Below are 13,841 nucleotides of genomic sequence, written 5' to 3' on the forward strand. Positions count from 1 at the left end.
AATAAAAATAGTACTGGGAATCGAACTCAAGACCTCATGCTCAGCAGACAGGTGCTTGCACTGCTGAGCTAAATCCCTGGCCCTAGGAGTGTGATATTTGAAGGAGGGGACCTAGTGCAAGGTCCCTAGGCCATTCAGGTGCTGCCCTTGGAAGAGATTAAGGGACCCTGAGTTAGCTCTCTGGAAAGCAAGTTGCTCCCCTGAATGACCCTGTGGCTTTCTTTCTTGTGAGGTAATTGCTTCCTCCTGTGTACATACTTTTGTCATTTTGATGGTAGTGCCATACTTTCCTGAACTGAGCTGAATTACCTCTTTATAAATTTCCCAGCTTTGGTATTTTGTTGTAGCAACCAAAGCTGGACTAATAAAGTACTTTACCTGTATCCTATGTCAAACCTACTCATCAGTACACACAGTACCTTTAGCCCATACCATAGTCATCTGCAAATTAAAAAATATGTCAATCTATTTCCCAAAATGTTTTTTAAGGAAGACTTACTTCATGAACTTGAAAGTGAAGTATAGGGTCAAATAAATTTGAGAATCATTTACATATCTTGCCAAGTGCTCTTGAGAAATATTACTGCAAAGAAGCCAATTTAACTTAGCATATCCTAAATGTATTCAACAAAAATAACCTTTTTACAAAAAAGAATACAGCCTGTGAACCTAGTTTGTTTTTTGTGTTTTGTTTTTTGGTACCAGGGATCAAACTCAGGGTCAGGCAAGCACTTGTCCTGCTGAGCTAAATTCCCAGCTTTAGTGTCAATTTTTGAAAAATGTCGAGCTGAATTATTTCAAATGCTTTGACCCTTGCCTAATGCAGTATTCTGTCCTACAAGAATATGCCTGTAGCTTTTAAAAAATAAATGGCCCTGAACCAGTTGCAGTGAATCAGGTCTCATATTTCGGTGGTAGAAATTTACTAAAGATACTGTATAATCTATTTATTTCTGTAAGTATAGCCTTACTAACTGTTATAGTTGGTACACTGTCAACTTGAGAAGTTTAGAAGTTTAGGAGACTCAGCAGGGAGCCAGGGGCCTTACTTTGTAAACATCCTGAGCCTGTGAAAGAAGAAGGCACAGACAGAGATGATGGGAATGCTATACCTGTCCTGAGGGCGGGGTGTGGCCTGCTGACAACGTAAGGGAGGAGAAGAGGCTTCTTTTCCCCTCTTTTGTTCTTGCTGCTTTTGCTGTCGTTTCTCCTATACTAAGTCACTCTGTTTTGGAACCAGCTGATTATGGACTGCAACCTCCACAAACTGAGCCTTTCTTTCCTTCATTTTGGATACTGGGTATTTTGTCTCAGCAATGAGTGAAGTAACTAAGACGCAATTTGGTATCAGAGAAGTGGGGGCGTTGCTGTGACTATACCTGACAAAGTGGTTCAAAAACCTTTGGAAATGACTTGTGGGAAGAGTTTGGAAAAGTTCAGAGATGCCACTGTTAGGTTTTCTGAAGCAGTTGAGAGACAAAGGGAGAGAGAGAGAAATAAAGAGGCCTTTATTGCAGGCACAGGAGAGTTGCAGAAGAATGTGAGATTCCCTCAAAGGACACAAAGCCAGGGAGTTGCTTTTATGGGATTGGGATGGGGTGGAGACTACTTGAGGGGACGGTGTCAGGAAAGCGATTGGAAGACGTTTGGCATGTGCGCAAGAGGGAGACAAAAAGTTTATTGTTTTTGGACCAGAAGACAAGCATGGCAATTAGTCTAGGAGAGATACGTTGTTGTTTTTAAAGGTCAGTGCCATGTTGGACTGGCACCATGTAGAACCTTGGCAGGATCCCATACAAGTGAAACCTGTCAGTCACCTAAAAAAAAAATACAGCTGGAACAACTTAGGTTGTTCTGTATGGGAGATTCTAGTCAGAGCTCAGAAGACCAGAAAACCTGTAAAGACCAGACTTGGGAAGTTTCTGCTGGAAAGGACTGTCTTGGTTGCTGGACTCCAGCTGATGTGTGTTATGGCGTGCAGAAAGTTTGCACATATTTTGCTCATGTCCAGAGACTTTGCCTGAGACTAAAATTAAGAGCAGTAGACTGATGAACCTGGTAGAAGAAATTTCAGGACAGTCTAATATGGTGGTATGGCTATTGTTTGGGGCTTTTAGCCAGATCTATGTTGCAAAGCAAAGCAAAGAGCAAGCCCATCAAATTATTTAAAATATGATTTTAACCAGAAAGGAAGCTCCAGTAAGGCTGTGGATTACAAAAGTAAAGCTGAGGAGAGCTTAAGTGCTGAAAAGGACCGAGAGAATATAAAAGATGGCCGCAGGGTATCATGAAAAGCAGCAAGTCTCTACCCTTTGCTGCAAAACTGAAACACTTATGAGGTTAAAAAGACTTTCACCGCAGTTTCTTTCTTTCTTTCTTTCTTTCTTTCTTTCTTTCTTTCTTTCAATGAGGTCTTGCTATGCAGTTCAGGCTGGCCTTGAGCCCATTTTGTAGCCCAGGTTAGTCCTGAACGTGCAGTGATCCTCTTGCCACAGCCTCTCAGGTGTTAGAAATATAGGCATGCATCACCATGCCTGACTTCCACCTCAGTTTCTGAAGACCTTGGAGACCAGGGCAGTGTGCCCCTGAGAGGACAGTGTGGGAAGCTGTGAGGGTGAAGCCAGAGGTGTAGCAGAGGCCCCAAAAGTTTGGGAAAGCCAAGAATGTAGGTCATCTAAGAAAAGCTGCAAGGAAGGAGCAAAGCATATCTAAGAGAGAAGCTGTGGAAGCTGTAACCACCAGAAGTGCCATAGGGGTAGAGTCCCTCAAGCCTTTGGAGCTCACAATTTGTTACGGATTGCTTCAGATGCTAGATGTGGAGCTGCAGGTTTTGATGTTTGCCCTGCTGGATTTTGACTTGCTTTGGTCCCATTCTTCTATATCCCCCCTTTGGTTTTCATTTGTACAAGAGCTTGCAGCTAAGTTTGCCTTATGTCTCGGAGGGGAGACTTGAGACTTAGATTTTTCAGCAATGCTGACACTATTAGGACTTTGGCAATTCTTGCAGATGGACTAAATGCCTTTGGCATAAGGGATGTGCATGAGTCTTTGGGGGGCCAGAGGTGGAATGCTTTGATTTTAATGTAATGTAATGTTGGTAGACTTAATAGTGGTTCTTAAGGATTGTTAAACTTGTATTATAATGTCCAAGTTGTGAAATGATGAGAATAGGCATGTCTTGTATCTGAAAATCTGTTTAATGTTTGGTTGCCAAGTTGATATGGGGTGGATTGTTATGGTTGATACACTGTGTCAACTTGAGAAGTTTAGAAGTTTAAGAGACTCAGCAAGGAGCCTGGGTCCTGACTTTGGAAACATCCTGAGCCTGTGTAAGAGGAGGGCCTAGAGGTGATGCCAGTGCTACACCTGCTCTGGGGGAGGGGGTGAAGCCTGTTTACAATATAAGGAAAGAGAAGAGGCTTGTTCTGCCCACTTTTTGTTCTTGTTGCTTTTGCTATCTTGAAGTGTTACCCCTGTGTCATGCCACCTGCTTTGGAGCCAGCTGATTACAGACTGAAACAAACTGAACTAAATAATAAACCCTTCCTTCCTTCATTTTGGATGTAGGGTATTTTGTCCCAGCAGTGAGAGAAAAGTGACACACTAACACAATTAACTGAGTTTAATTCTGTGTGTGCAGTAGCACCATAATTTCACATATTCAAGAGACATCATTAGTCTTTTCTGGAAAGGTACTCGAGTCCAGAACGTTCAAAGAATTTAGGATAAAGTGTTTTTATCCCTCTTTTTCTTTCCATAGGTAAGATGAAGTTTCATAGTGCTTGCTGACTACTAACTCTATATGAGAAGAAGTTTGAAAAAATTTTAGTGGATTTAGTGTTAATATAGATAGCACTCCTGGCTTTTCCATTAATTTTCCAAATTATGTGATCTAATTTTTTTGTTTTATTTTAAGGTGAATTGTTCCCGTTTGAATTTAGATGATCATGCAAAGAAGAAATTGATTAAACTTGTAGGAGAGCGATACTGCAAGACCACAGATGTGCTCACCATCAAAACAGATAGGTAAAGATTGAAAAATTGAACAAACTGAGCATATACTTCTTTATTGCCCTACAGTTCCCTGACAGTCCTTTTTTAGAAAGATTGTAGTAATAATAGAAATAGTCTTATTATGTCACTTTATTGGAGAATTTTCTAATTCATATTTTAGTATCCACACACAACCTCCTTTTTTTTTTTTTTTTTCTTGTGCTCTTTATTTATGCAAGGTTTCCATGTTATTGTTTTGGATTGCTTTGGTTTTTTGATTTTTGGAGGTTTTTTGTTTTGTTTTCTTGTGTATCTTTTTGTGCTGAGAATTGAACTCACGACCTCATGCTTGCCAGGCAGGTGCTGCCACCTGAACTATATCCCTGGCCCCTGGAATTTTTTTGTTGTTGGTTTTTTAGGTTTTTTTTATTGATTTGTTTCTTTGTTTTTGAGACTTTCTCCCCATGTAGTCCAGACTGGCCTTGAACTCTAGAGACAGGCCTCAAACTCATGATTCTCCTGCTTAGCCTCCCAAGTCCTGGAATTACAAGTACATACACCTTGCCCAGATTTTTATTGTTATTTTTCATTTTGATTTTCATGTATCCATGTGTATAAAAGCAAGATGTTAAAAGACAAAAATATGATTTGCTAGTGATTAATGCTTAAATAGGTGTTGTGTTTTCTTAATAGGTTTTGTGATTCTAAAATCAGGTAGTATCTCATTCCATAAAACAGAATGTTTTCCTTTAAACAGATTTTTATAAAACATGTAAGTTTTGGGGCTGGGGATTTAGCTCAGCGGCATAAGCACCTGCCTTGCAAGCAGGCAGTCATGAGTTCGATCCCCGGTACCGATAAAAAGGAAAATGACAAAAAAAAAAAATGTAAGTTTTATAGTTCAAAATTAAAATTATTAAATTATATATGTGAAACTTTATCAAGGTACTTTTGTAAATAATCAGAATTTTAGAGGTAAGATAGATATTTCCAAAAGTAGCATTAACTGTGGTATATGTGCTTATAAATTAGATGATTTTCATTTGATTTAAAGACTAGTTCTATACCAGGCATGGTGGCATTCCTGTAATCCCAGCACTTGGGAGGCTAAGGCAGCAGGATTGCCACAAGTTTGAGGCTAACTTGGACTACATAGTGAGTTCAAGACCAGTCTGGACTACCTAGCAAGACCCTGTATGAAAATATGAAAAATTTTTAAAAAGAAGAAAAATAAAGACCGGTTCCTGAAATGTTTTTTTGCTAAATGATTCTTTTATTTTTAGAAATATATTTTGGTTGTTTTTAAGTTAAAAATGAGTCAACATGTCTCCTTTCCCTATCCTGTGGCAGTTCGAAAACATTTGGAAGTGTCCTCTTCATCATGAGGCTCAGTGGTGAAAAGACTGATGCATATGTAGAGATGGCAGCAGTGTAAAGGCAAGAAAAGCATAGGCACCTTCTGAGTTTAAAACACCTTTTTTATCAGTACCAGGGATTGAACTCACGACTGCATGCTTGCAAGGCAGGCGCTTATGCCACTGAGCTAAATACCCAGCCCTTTAAAAAACCTTAAATAGCACTAAGGAGGTTGAGGCAGGAATGTCACTGTGAATTCCATGCCAGCCTGAATTGCATAGCAAAACCTTGTCTCAAAAAAAAAAAAAAAAAGAACTTTAAAATGTTATGATATTATTTGAAACTCTTAAGTGTCTCATGATGTTGACTTTTTGAAGATAAGAATCTGTGTGTTTGTCTTTTATGGTAACAATTGTGTATTGAACAAAGGGCTATTAAATAAACACAAGTGGACATTTTTTGTTTTTATTGTTTTAAGACAAGATCTCCCTTTATAGTTCAGGCTGGCCTTAAACTCACTCTGTAGCCTAAATTGGCCTCAAATTTGTGGCAATCCTCATGCCTCAGCCTCCCAAGTGCTGAGCCCACAGGTATACACCACCACATTCAGCACAAGTGAACTAGTGAATAAACAGTATAGTTAAAGTCTTTTGTTATATAGTCATTTTGTATAATATTTCAAGAAGTTAGGGGGCTGGGGATTTAGCTCAACGGCATAAGTGCCAGCCTTGCAAGCAGGCAGTCGTGAGTTCGATCCCCGGTACCGATAAAAAGGAAAAAGAAGAAGAAGTTAGAAACAGTCGCTTTTTCCTTTGTATTGTTTTAGTATTCTAAAAGTTTAACATGTCACCTCATATGTATGTAGAAGTTTTACCTAATTTTAGAATATTAATTCCATTTTAAATATTGTGCAGCATTGCATTTACTTTCAGAAGAATCTGCTCTGGGAGGATAAAGATTATCTATTAGATCCCCAGGCATTTTTCTTTTTTATTTTCATACAGGGTCTTGTTAAGTTACTCAGGCAGAACTTGAATTTGTGATCCTCCTGTCTCATTCTGTTTCGGGGTTGCAAGTATGGCCACATGTCTGCTTTTCCATTTGGGTTTTTTTCTTTTTTCTCTCTTGGAGACAGTCTCACTGTGCTGTCCAGGCTTGCCCCTCAACTCCTGGACTCAGATGATTCTCTCACCTCAGCTTTCCAAGTAGCTGGAACTATAAGCACTCAACACCATGTCCGTTTTTCTATTTTGTGTTTCATTCCCCAGCCCATTTTTAAAACGAAGTCATTATATATACATGTGCAAATTCTTAGCACTGAGTTGGTAAAGGGAGCTTGAATTGAACAGTCACGTTAAAAATACCTTAAGACCATTGTCATATATAAATAACTGTACTAGTGATGAAGTCAAAGATATAAAACACCAGTGTTCAATATCCTTAAGTAGTTAAATATGTCAATTTTTTTAGTCTTAAGAATTTTCCTAAAAGCCAAAAGAATTCCTGATATTGTACATGTATAAATTCTTTATACTGAATTTCTAGAATAGTGACTTCTTTTCTTTCTCTTTTAAAGATGCCCTTTAAAGAGACAGAACTATGATTATGCAATGTATTTACTGACAGTATTATACCACGAATCTTGGGTAAGTGTGCAAAATGTCTGATTAGTATGATTTAGACAATGATAACCTTCTAAAAAGTTCTGACAAGTATTCATTGACTATTTTGTGGACCACCTAATAATCTTTCATGTATGAAATGTCATAGATAGTTTCTACTGCTATCAAAAATGAGGATCTTGAAATACATTATTCACTCCATCATAGGACCATGCTGAAATATGCCTAAAATTCTTTAGATTCACAGTTTCTGATTTTCACTGGAAATTTTGGAGCATTTTTACCTTCTTCCCTATAGTAAAGAGGATTAAACCCAGGGCCTTAGTTATGCTAGGAAGCACTCTACTACTGAATTATATACTCAGCCCTTTTTGTTTTATTTTGAGACAGATTCTTGTTAAGTTACCAAGCTATCCCAAAACTTATGATCCTTGCATTTCAGTCTTCCAAGTAGTTGGGGTTTTTACTCATGTGCTCCCACACTTGGGTAAGTTTGGTTTTTTATTTTACTTAAGTAAAACTTCTCAATTATGGAAGAGTAATCATGTACATATTCATCTACAAGTTGATAATTTATGATTTATCCTGTTTCCAAAACTTTGTATAAAGGTGTTTTAAATGCCTCTTGAAATCTTGAACTGAGCATGGTGGTGCTCTCCTATAATCCTAATGTTCTGGGAAGCTGAGGTAGGATCACAGACTTGAACCTAAGTAGCTCAGTGATTTAGTGAGACCCTGTTGCAAAATAATAGATAGATAGATAGATAGATAGATAGATAGATAGAAAGGAAGAAAGGAAAAGGATCCCCCCATGACTGATTAGAGAAAGAGGTATATTGGAGAAACTTCAAGCATACCAGCTAATGCACATGTGCCGAAGTGGGGGAAGAAGTTGTACCCACACAGGGAAAACTAACCTGAAAGAGGAATCCTCCAGATAGAGACTAACTACTAATAACACTGTAGTCTATAAGAGGCACTAAAGTATGATTGATGGTTGGATATGTGGACACTGTTCTATCCAGTAGAAATTCTCTCCCTACAAGAGAGTGACTGGGTCTGGTCCAGTTAAACTGAGTAGACAAGATCACATTACAGGAAAACAGAAAGTAACTGAAGAGTTCATCATACCAGCAACATTGTCTTCTCTCTTTTCACCCTCAACTCTCAGCACAAAAGTAAAATGGAACATGACAAAACAAGGCAACAGAATGCCTCCAGAGCTTCTGCTGTTGGACCACAACCCCTAAAACAAGGGAGAGGTAGCAGTTTTACTCTTGAAGCAGACTTCAAGTTTAAACTGACCAGAAGAAGCAAAGAAGGTCACTACGTACAGTAAAGGAACAGTTCAAGTGAAAGGCATAATGCAGCTAAGCTTAATGAAACACTGCAGGGCATGAAACAGCAAATAAACACCAATGTAGTCATAGTGAGGATCCTCAGTACCCCACTGTCACAAACGTATCAACTAAACAAATTAAAAAAGAAATAACACTGTTGAGCCATAGCTTCAAACAAACAGACTTAAGGGCTGTCTACAGAGTTTTCTGCCCCCTATTGTAAGAAAAACACATCTTTCTCAGCAGCGGACCACTTTCTCCAAAATAGACCACATAAGAGTCCATAAAGTCTGCTTTAACAAATACAGAAGAACACAAATTATCTCATGTATACTGTCAGTTCATAGGGCACTAAAACTAGAAATCGGTGGCAGTGGAACCCACATGGTTTTTAAATAGCATATGCTGAACATTGGTGGGGCAAAGAAAAAAAATCAAGAAATAGAACTGTTTCTAGAATCAGAGATAATGCCAGGAAACCATTAGAATCCATGGGACACAATAGAAGGAGCCCAGAGAGGGAAGTTTATTGCTGTGAACACCTACAGCAGAAAACCAGTGAGTCGAAATTCATAACCCAGTGAGGCACCTAAGGGTCCTAAACAACAAAAACAGTCCAAGATGAAACCTAGTACAAGGAAGAAAGGGAAGAAATCAGAGCAGAAATTAATGAAATTGAGTGAAAACACAATAAAGAGAATAATTAATGGGGCTGTGGATATAGCTCAGTGGCACAGCACCTGCCTAGCAAGCACAAGGTCCTGAGTTAAAGTTCCAGTCCCCCTCCAAAAAAAAGAATAATTAATGAATCAAAGAACTGATTCTTCAAAAAAATAAAGAACATACAAATATTTTATAAAATTCACGAAAAGAAAGAGCCAGGTTGGTGCTCACACCTGTAATCCCTGAACTCAGGCACACAGGCATCAGCCACCATACCCAGATCTAGTAGCTGTCTTTTGAAACAGTTATAAATTGAATTTCTTCATATACTCAGTTAAATTTAGCATCAGGGGTTCAGGTTGTAGCTCAGTGATGCCTAATGCATGAAGCCTTGGATTCAATTATCAGTACTATACAAAAAAAGTAGCTTTTGACAGTTTAAAAGAACTGGCAATAATTATTTTCATTTTCTATGCAATGTGAATATTTGCTTCTCCCTATTTTTTTTATGATTTTCAAATCCTTTGGGTTTTTTTAGTGGTTAACTTGTTTTCCCTTATGTAGCACACTGAATTACTTTAATCATAAATTGTAGAATATTACCTGATTTCCTTAAGCAAAGGAAGTTGTAAGTGGGAGGCAATACATTTGTATTTAGTAAAGCAGATATTTCTTTGCATTTTGTTACTTCAGAATATACTGACCATTCCATTAATTAGTATGTTTTTCTTTGTATTAACTTTATACTTCAAGGGGGAAAAGATGAGAAGTTCAAGTTAAGTTATTTTGTTCTTTTGAGACTCTTTTTCCAATGTCTGTGCTTCTTTTGGTGGGAGGTTGGGGGTGGGTCTTTTTGAGACAGAGTCTTGCTATGCAGTGAGCTCTGAGCTCACTTTCTAGCCCAGGCTGGTCTTGAATTTGAAACAGTCCTCCTGCCTTAGCTCCTGAGTGCTGAGTTTGCAGGCATGGGCCACCATGCCTGGCTCTGTCTCTGTGTTTCTTTTTTGTTTTTGTTTTTGTTTTTGTCTTTGTCTTTGTCTTTTTTATCGGTACCAGGGATCGGACTCACGACTGCCTGCTTGCAAGGCAGGCGTTTATGCTGCTGAGTTAAATCGCCAGCCCCCTGTCTCTGTGTTTCCTAAAACCTGCTCTTACATCATTGTGGTTCAGGGCAAATTATTTAATCACTCCTTACCTAAGTTTCCTGGTCTGTAAAACATGATAACATCACTAACTCACAGGGTTATAAGAGAGTCCAATGAGTTCATTCATTAAGAGACTTCAAATAGTGGCTGGCGTGCAGTGAGTAGCCCTTTAGGTTTATCTCGTGCTGCTGTGCTGTTTGTGGCCACTTGAGCTTCTTTCTGTATCCTAAGTGCTTTCCATATTCATGCCTTTATGGATACTATTTCCTCTATGAAGTGAATGAGTAAATAACTAATAGAGCCAATTAGTAAAGAAAATAGAATCACATGGGTGAAACATTGTTGTTTCTAAGTTTATGGTTTGGCAAGCTTGTCCCTGCAGGCATGCTGTTATATCCGTACTAATAGATTAAATGGAAAATAGAAATAAAAGAGGTGTTTATAATATAATCAAACTCTGCCTAAATGATGATCAATTTTAGCTTACATTGGTATTTTTAATTGCAGTGGTAATTTAATATGCTATTGTTTGTGTCCTAAAATTAATATATTCCAGCTACAGTTCAATAAAAGTAACTTTTTTCCCTTCTTTTTTCTTTTTCTTTCTTTATTTTTATTTTATCTTCAAAACATAGTAATAGGAAATCAACAATGGCTACCATAATATATCTTGCTATCTGTGAAATAGCTGCCTATGCCATCACACATAATAAAATAAAACAAAGCAGGATAAAACCAATCAATAAAAATGATACAAGACTTTAAAACAAGATAATAGGGAATTAACCGTGTCTATCACCTTCAGAAGGAAATCACTCATAGTTGCTATAGTGCATATTGTTATCCTCTAAATAGATGCTCAGAGTACTTATTGGCTTTAGGCCTGCAAAGTCAATCAAACATATAGGCATTAAGTTGTTTATTTACTTCAATGCTATCATCTCAGCCCATGTTTATCTGAATCAGCCTGTTGCTTATGGCAGGAGATGGGGTGTGGGACATCTTGTCCCCCAGCCCATGATTGGCTCACAGGAAGGGGTTGGCTTCTTCTGGGTTCTCTTCCTGGGAGGCATGGCCACCACTGGCTCACAGGAAGGAGCTGGCACAAAAGTAACAACTTAAACAACTGAGTACTTCAGTTGTTGAATATGATTTTAGAAGCTAAAATTTTAATTGTAAACTATAAGGACATAAAATTGCAAATAAAGTTTAACAATAGCAACATTTGAAATATGAGTTTAGAAAGACACAAAAAGCGTCACCAGTACTGATTATATATTTTTGGGTGTTAGCATTATACAAAGTATGATCAAAAAAGTAGTAAATATTTACATTTTAAAATTCTATTATAGTAAAAGACACATGGCCATTAGTTACCCTCAAAATATCCTACCACCCTTGGAGCACACTTACCCATTCTTCCTGTTACTTCCTGATGCTATCCTGGGTGCCTCCGTTTTGTGAATTTATTCATGGGTCATTTTGACTTTCGGGAAGGGGCAGATCGAGTGAATAAGGTGGATGAGGACGTAGTGTGGTGTTTTTAGGAGCTGCCAATCCACTGGATGGCATTTGCCATCTTTCTGAGCACACTTCATAAAGACAGACACAAAAGAGTGCATAAGTACTTCAGAAAGTGGTAGGAATGGCAGGGTAGGTATATTGGAAGCAAGGGGGAATATTTTGAGGAAGATTAGGGCAGTGTGTCTTTTACTAAAATAAAATTTTACTCCAATCAAAGATATTTTGACCACCCTTTTCTAGATTAATTTCCCCCTTTTTTGGAATGTCAGAATATTTAGAAAATTGCAGCATGTGAATAAATGTCAAAATTTGCTTCTGGGTTATTCTTTTAGGGTTTTTCTTCTTGAGTTTGTGTGTGTGTGTGTGCGTGTGCATGTGTGCGTGTGTGCCTGTGAGAGAGAGAGATTTCACTACTTCGCTTAAACTGGATTTAAACTAGTAGTCTACCTGCCTCAGCTGTTCTCAAGTGCTGGGATCACAACCATTTGTTACCATGCCCAGCTTCCTTTTAGTCTAACTCCCTGTGGAGAATTCCTTGATGTGACAATGAACATTTACTGAAATGCATTGAAATTAAGGGAACATGTTTAAAAATAAGATTATGACAAAGAGGTTACTCTAAGTTACATAAATATAAATATACAAATATTTCAAAATTATTTCTAAGTATAGCATCTGGGAAAGATACTGCTTATTTGCAAATAATACTAAACCATTGTAACTGCAAAATTGCATTGTCTGCTTGCTAGATTTTAAGTACAGATGTATCAAATACACATTTTCCCAAGTTTTGTCTTTTGGCCTCTACTTGCCTTCATTCTGTGTATTCTCCAAGGTGATGTAAATTATCATGTCTGTGCTGCCAGTTCTAAACTTTGTATGTCCTCAAGTCTGTCTCCTGAGCCACCTGTATCTATTGAGGACCCCACAGAGACTAACTCAAGCTAGCTTAAGCAGGAAAGATAGGGTAGGCGGCTAAGAGGTGCCACGAACAGAATCTGGGACACTGCAGGGACCTGAATCTCTGGGGTTTGTTACTCTCTGGGTAGTGGTGCTTCACGGTCTCTGTAGGAGGATTCCCTGCCTCCAGTCTCTAGCTCCAAAGATACAACCTTCAGATTTTATTACAGATTTAGGGTTTTCTTCCTGTTACTTCCTGATGTTATCCTGGGTGCCTCCATTTTGTGACTTTATTCATGGGTCATTTTGACTTTGGGGAAAAGGCAGCCCCCTAAAGGCAGGGAGCAAGGAGAGAGACAAAACTTAAAAACATTAAACTCAGTATTCTCTTTAGAGCCAAGCTCCAAGGAGGTACTCTGCTTGGGTCAGGCATCGTTCCGTCATTGGCCAAATGGTCACAGGGACAACAGGGAAGCTGGCTGTCAGGTGCCAGGGAGCTGCACACAGCAACTGCTGACTGTTACATTGAATTGACAAAAACTCACCTGTGTTAGTCTTGTGAGTCAAAGCACCATCAAATGAATAGTTAGGGATTTTAAATAGTCCTTAATTTTTGAAGAAAAATACTGATATATTACAAATTATGTGGGATAATGTTTCCTTTAAAATAATTCAAGGAGGATATGAGGAGGCAGTATTTAAAGGCATGTATGAAATAAGATAGGCCAGGCGTTCATAGTCATGGGAGTTCATCATGTTCGTTTTACTTCCGTGTATTGTTGAGATTTTCTGTAAGACAATTTTTGAGTCATGAAAACAAAATGTATTTAGTAGACAGTAACTCATGGAATGATTGGCATATAAGTTAATTTCTTCTAGTATCAATGTGTTTGAATAATGTGATTTTGCCTTAGTGAACTTTTTTATTTCATCTGCAAGAAAATATCAGAAGTTTAATATGACAAGCCCAAATGTACCTTTTTCTAAAGTATTCAGATACAGGAGCATTAGTAGTTAGCTAGAGTATCAGTGTTAATATTGTCAGCATGACCTCATGAACTACCCAGGAGATTAGGAAGGCATCCTTCTGGGTGTCCAGGGGCTGTGGTGTGACATGGGAGCACAGCTGCTCCTGACCCTCTGTTGGCTGGGTCTTTTCCAACCTTCTGCTCTTTGATGGTAGCAGCCTGTCTCCACCTTGCCCTTCTGTGCGAGGCCTCTGCTTTGTTTCTGCTGACTGTGCGCTGAAACCTCCAGGAAGTCTCCAATGGTGTGTGTGAGGGACTGTCCTCTGCAGT

The 13,841-nt window shown here is 38.5% G+C and overlaps 1 protein-coding gene across 3 annotated transcripts in view; it reads left to right on the top strand.

Annotated features, from left to right (window-relative positions):
- Nucleotides 1–13,841, top strand: part of Mrps35 (mitochondrial ribosomal protein S35) — a 59,272-nt gene that overhangs the window by 36,698 nt on the left and 8,733 nt on the right. For 2 of the 3 annotated variants that reach the window (XM_013149340.3, XM_003466781.5), the window contains 2 exons: nt 3,917–4,026; nt 6,926–6,995. The exons of the other annotated variant lie outside the window; for it this stretch is intronic. In XM_013149340.3, coding sequence (XP_013004794.1) covers nt 3,917–4,026; nt 6,926–6,995 — 180 coding nt within the window. The remainder of the gene's footprint in view (nt 1–3,916; nt 4,027–6,925; nt 6,996–13,841) is intronic. 3 annotated transcript variants of the gene reach the window in all.

Source organism: Cavia porcellus, unplaced genomic scaffold, assembly GCF_034190915.1.
Source record: "Cavia porcellus strain 051 isolate PalLab524CR breed Dunkin Hartley unplaced genomic scaffold, mCavPor4.1 scaffold_8, whole genome shotgun sequence".
Classification (NCBI taxonomy): Eukaryota; Metazoa; Chordata; class Mammalia; order Rodentia; family Caviidae; genus Cavia; species Cavia porcellus.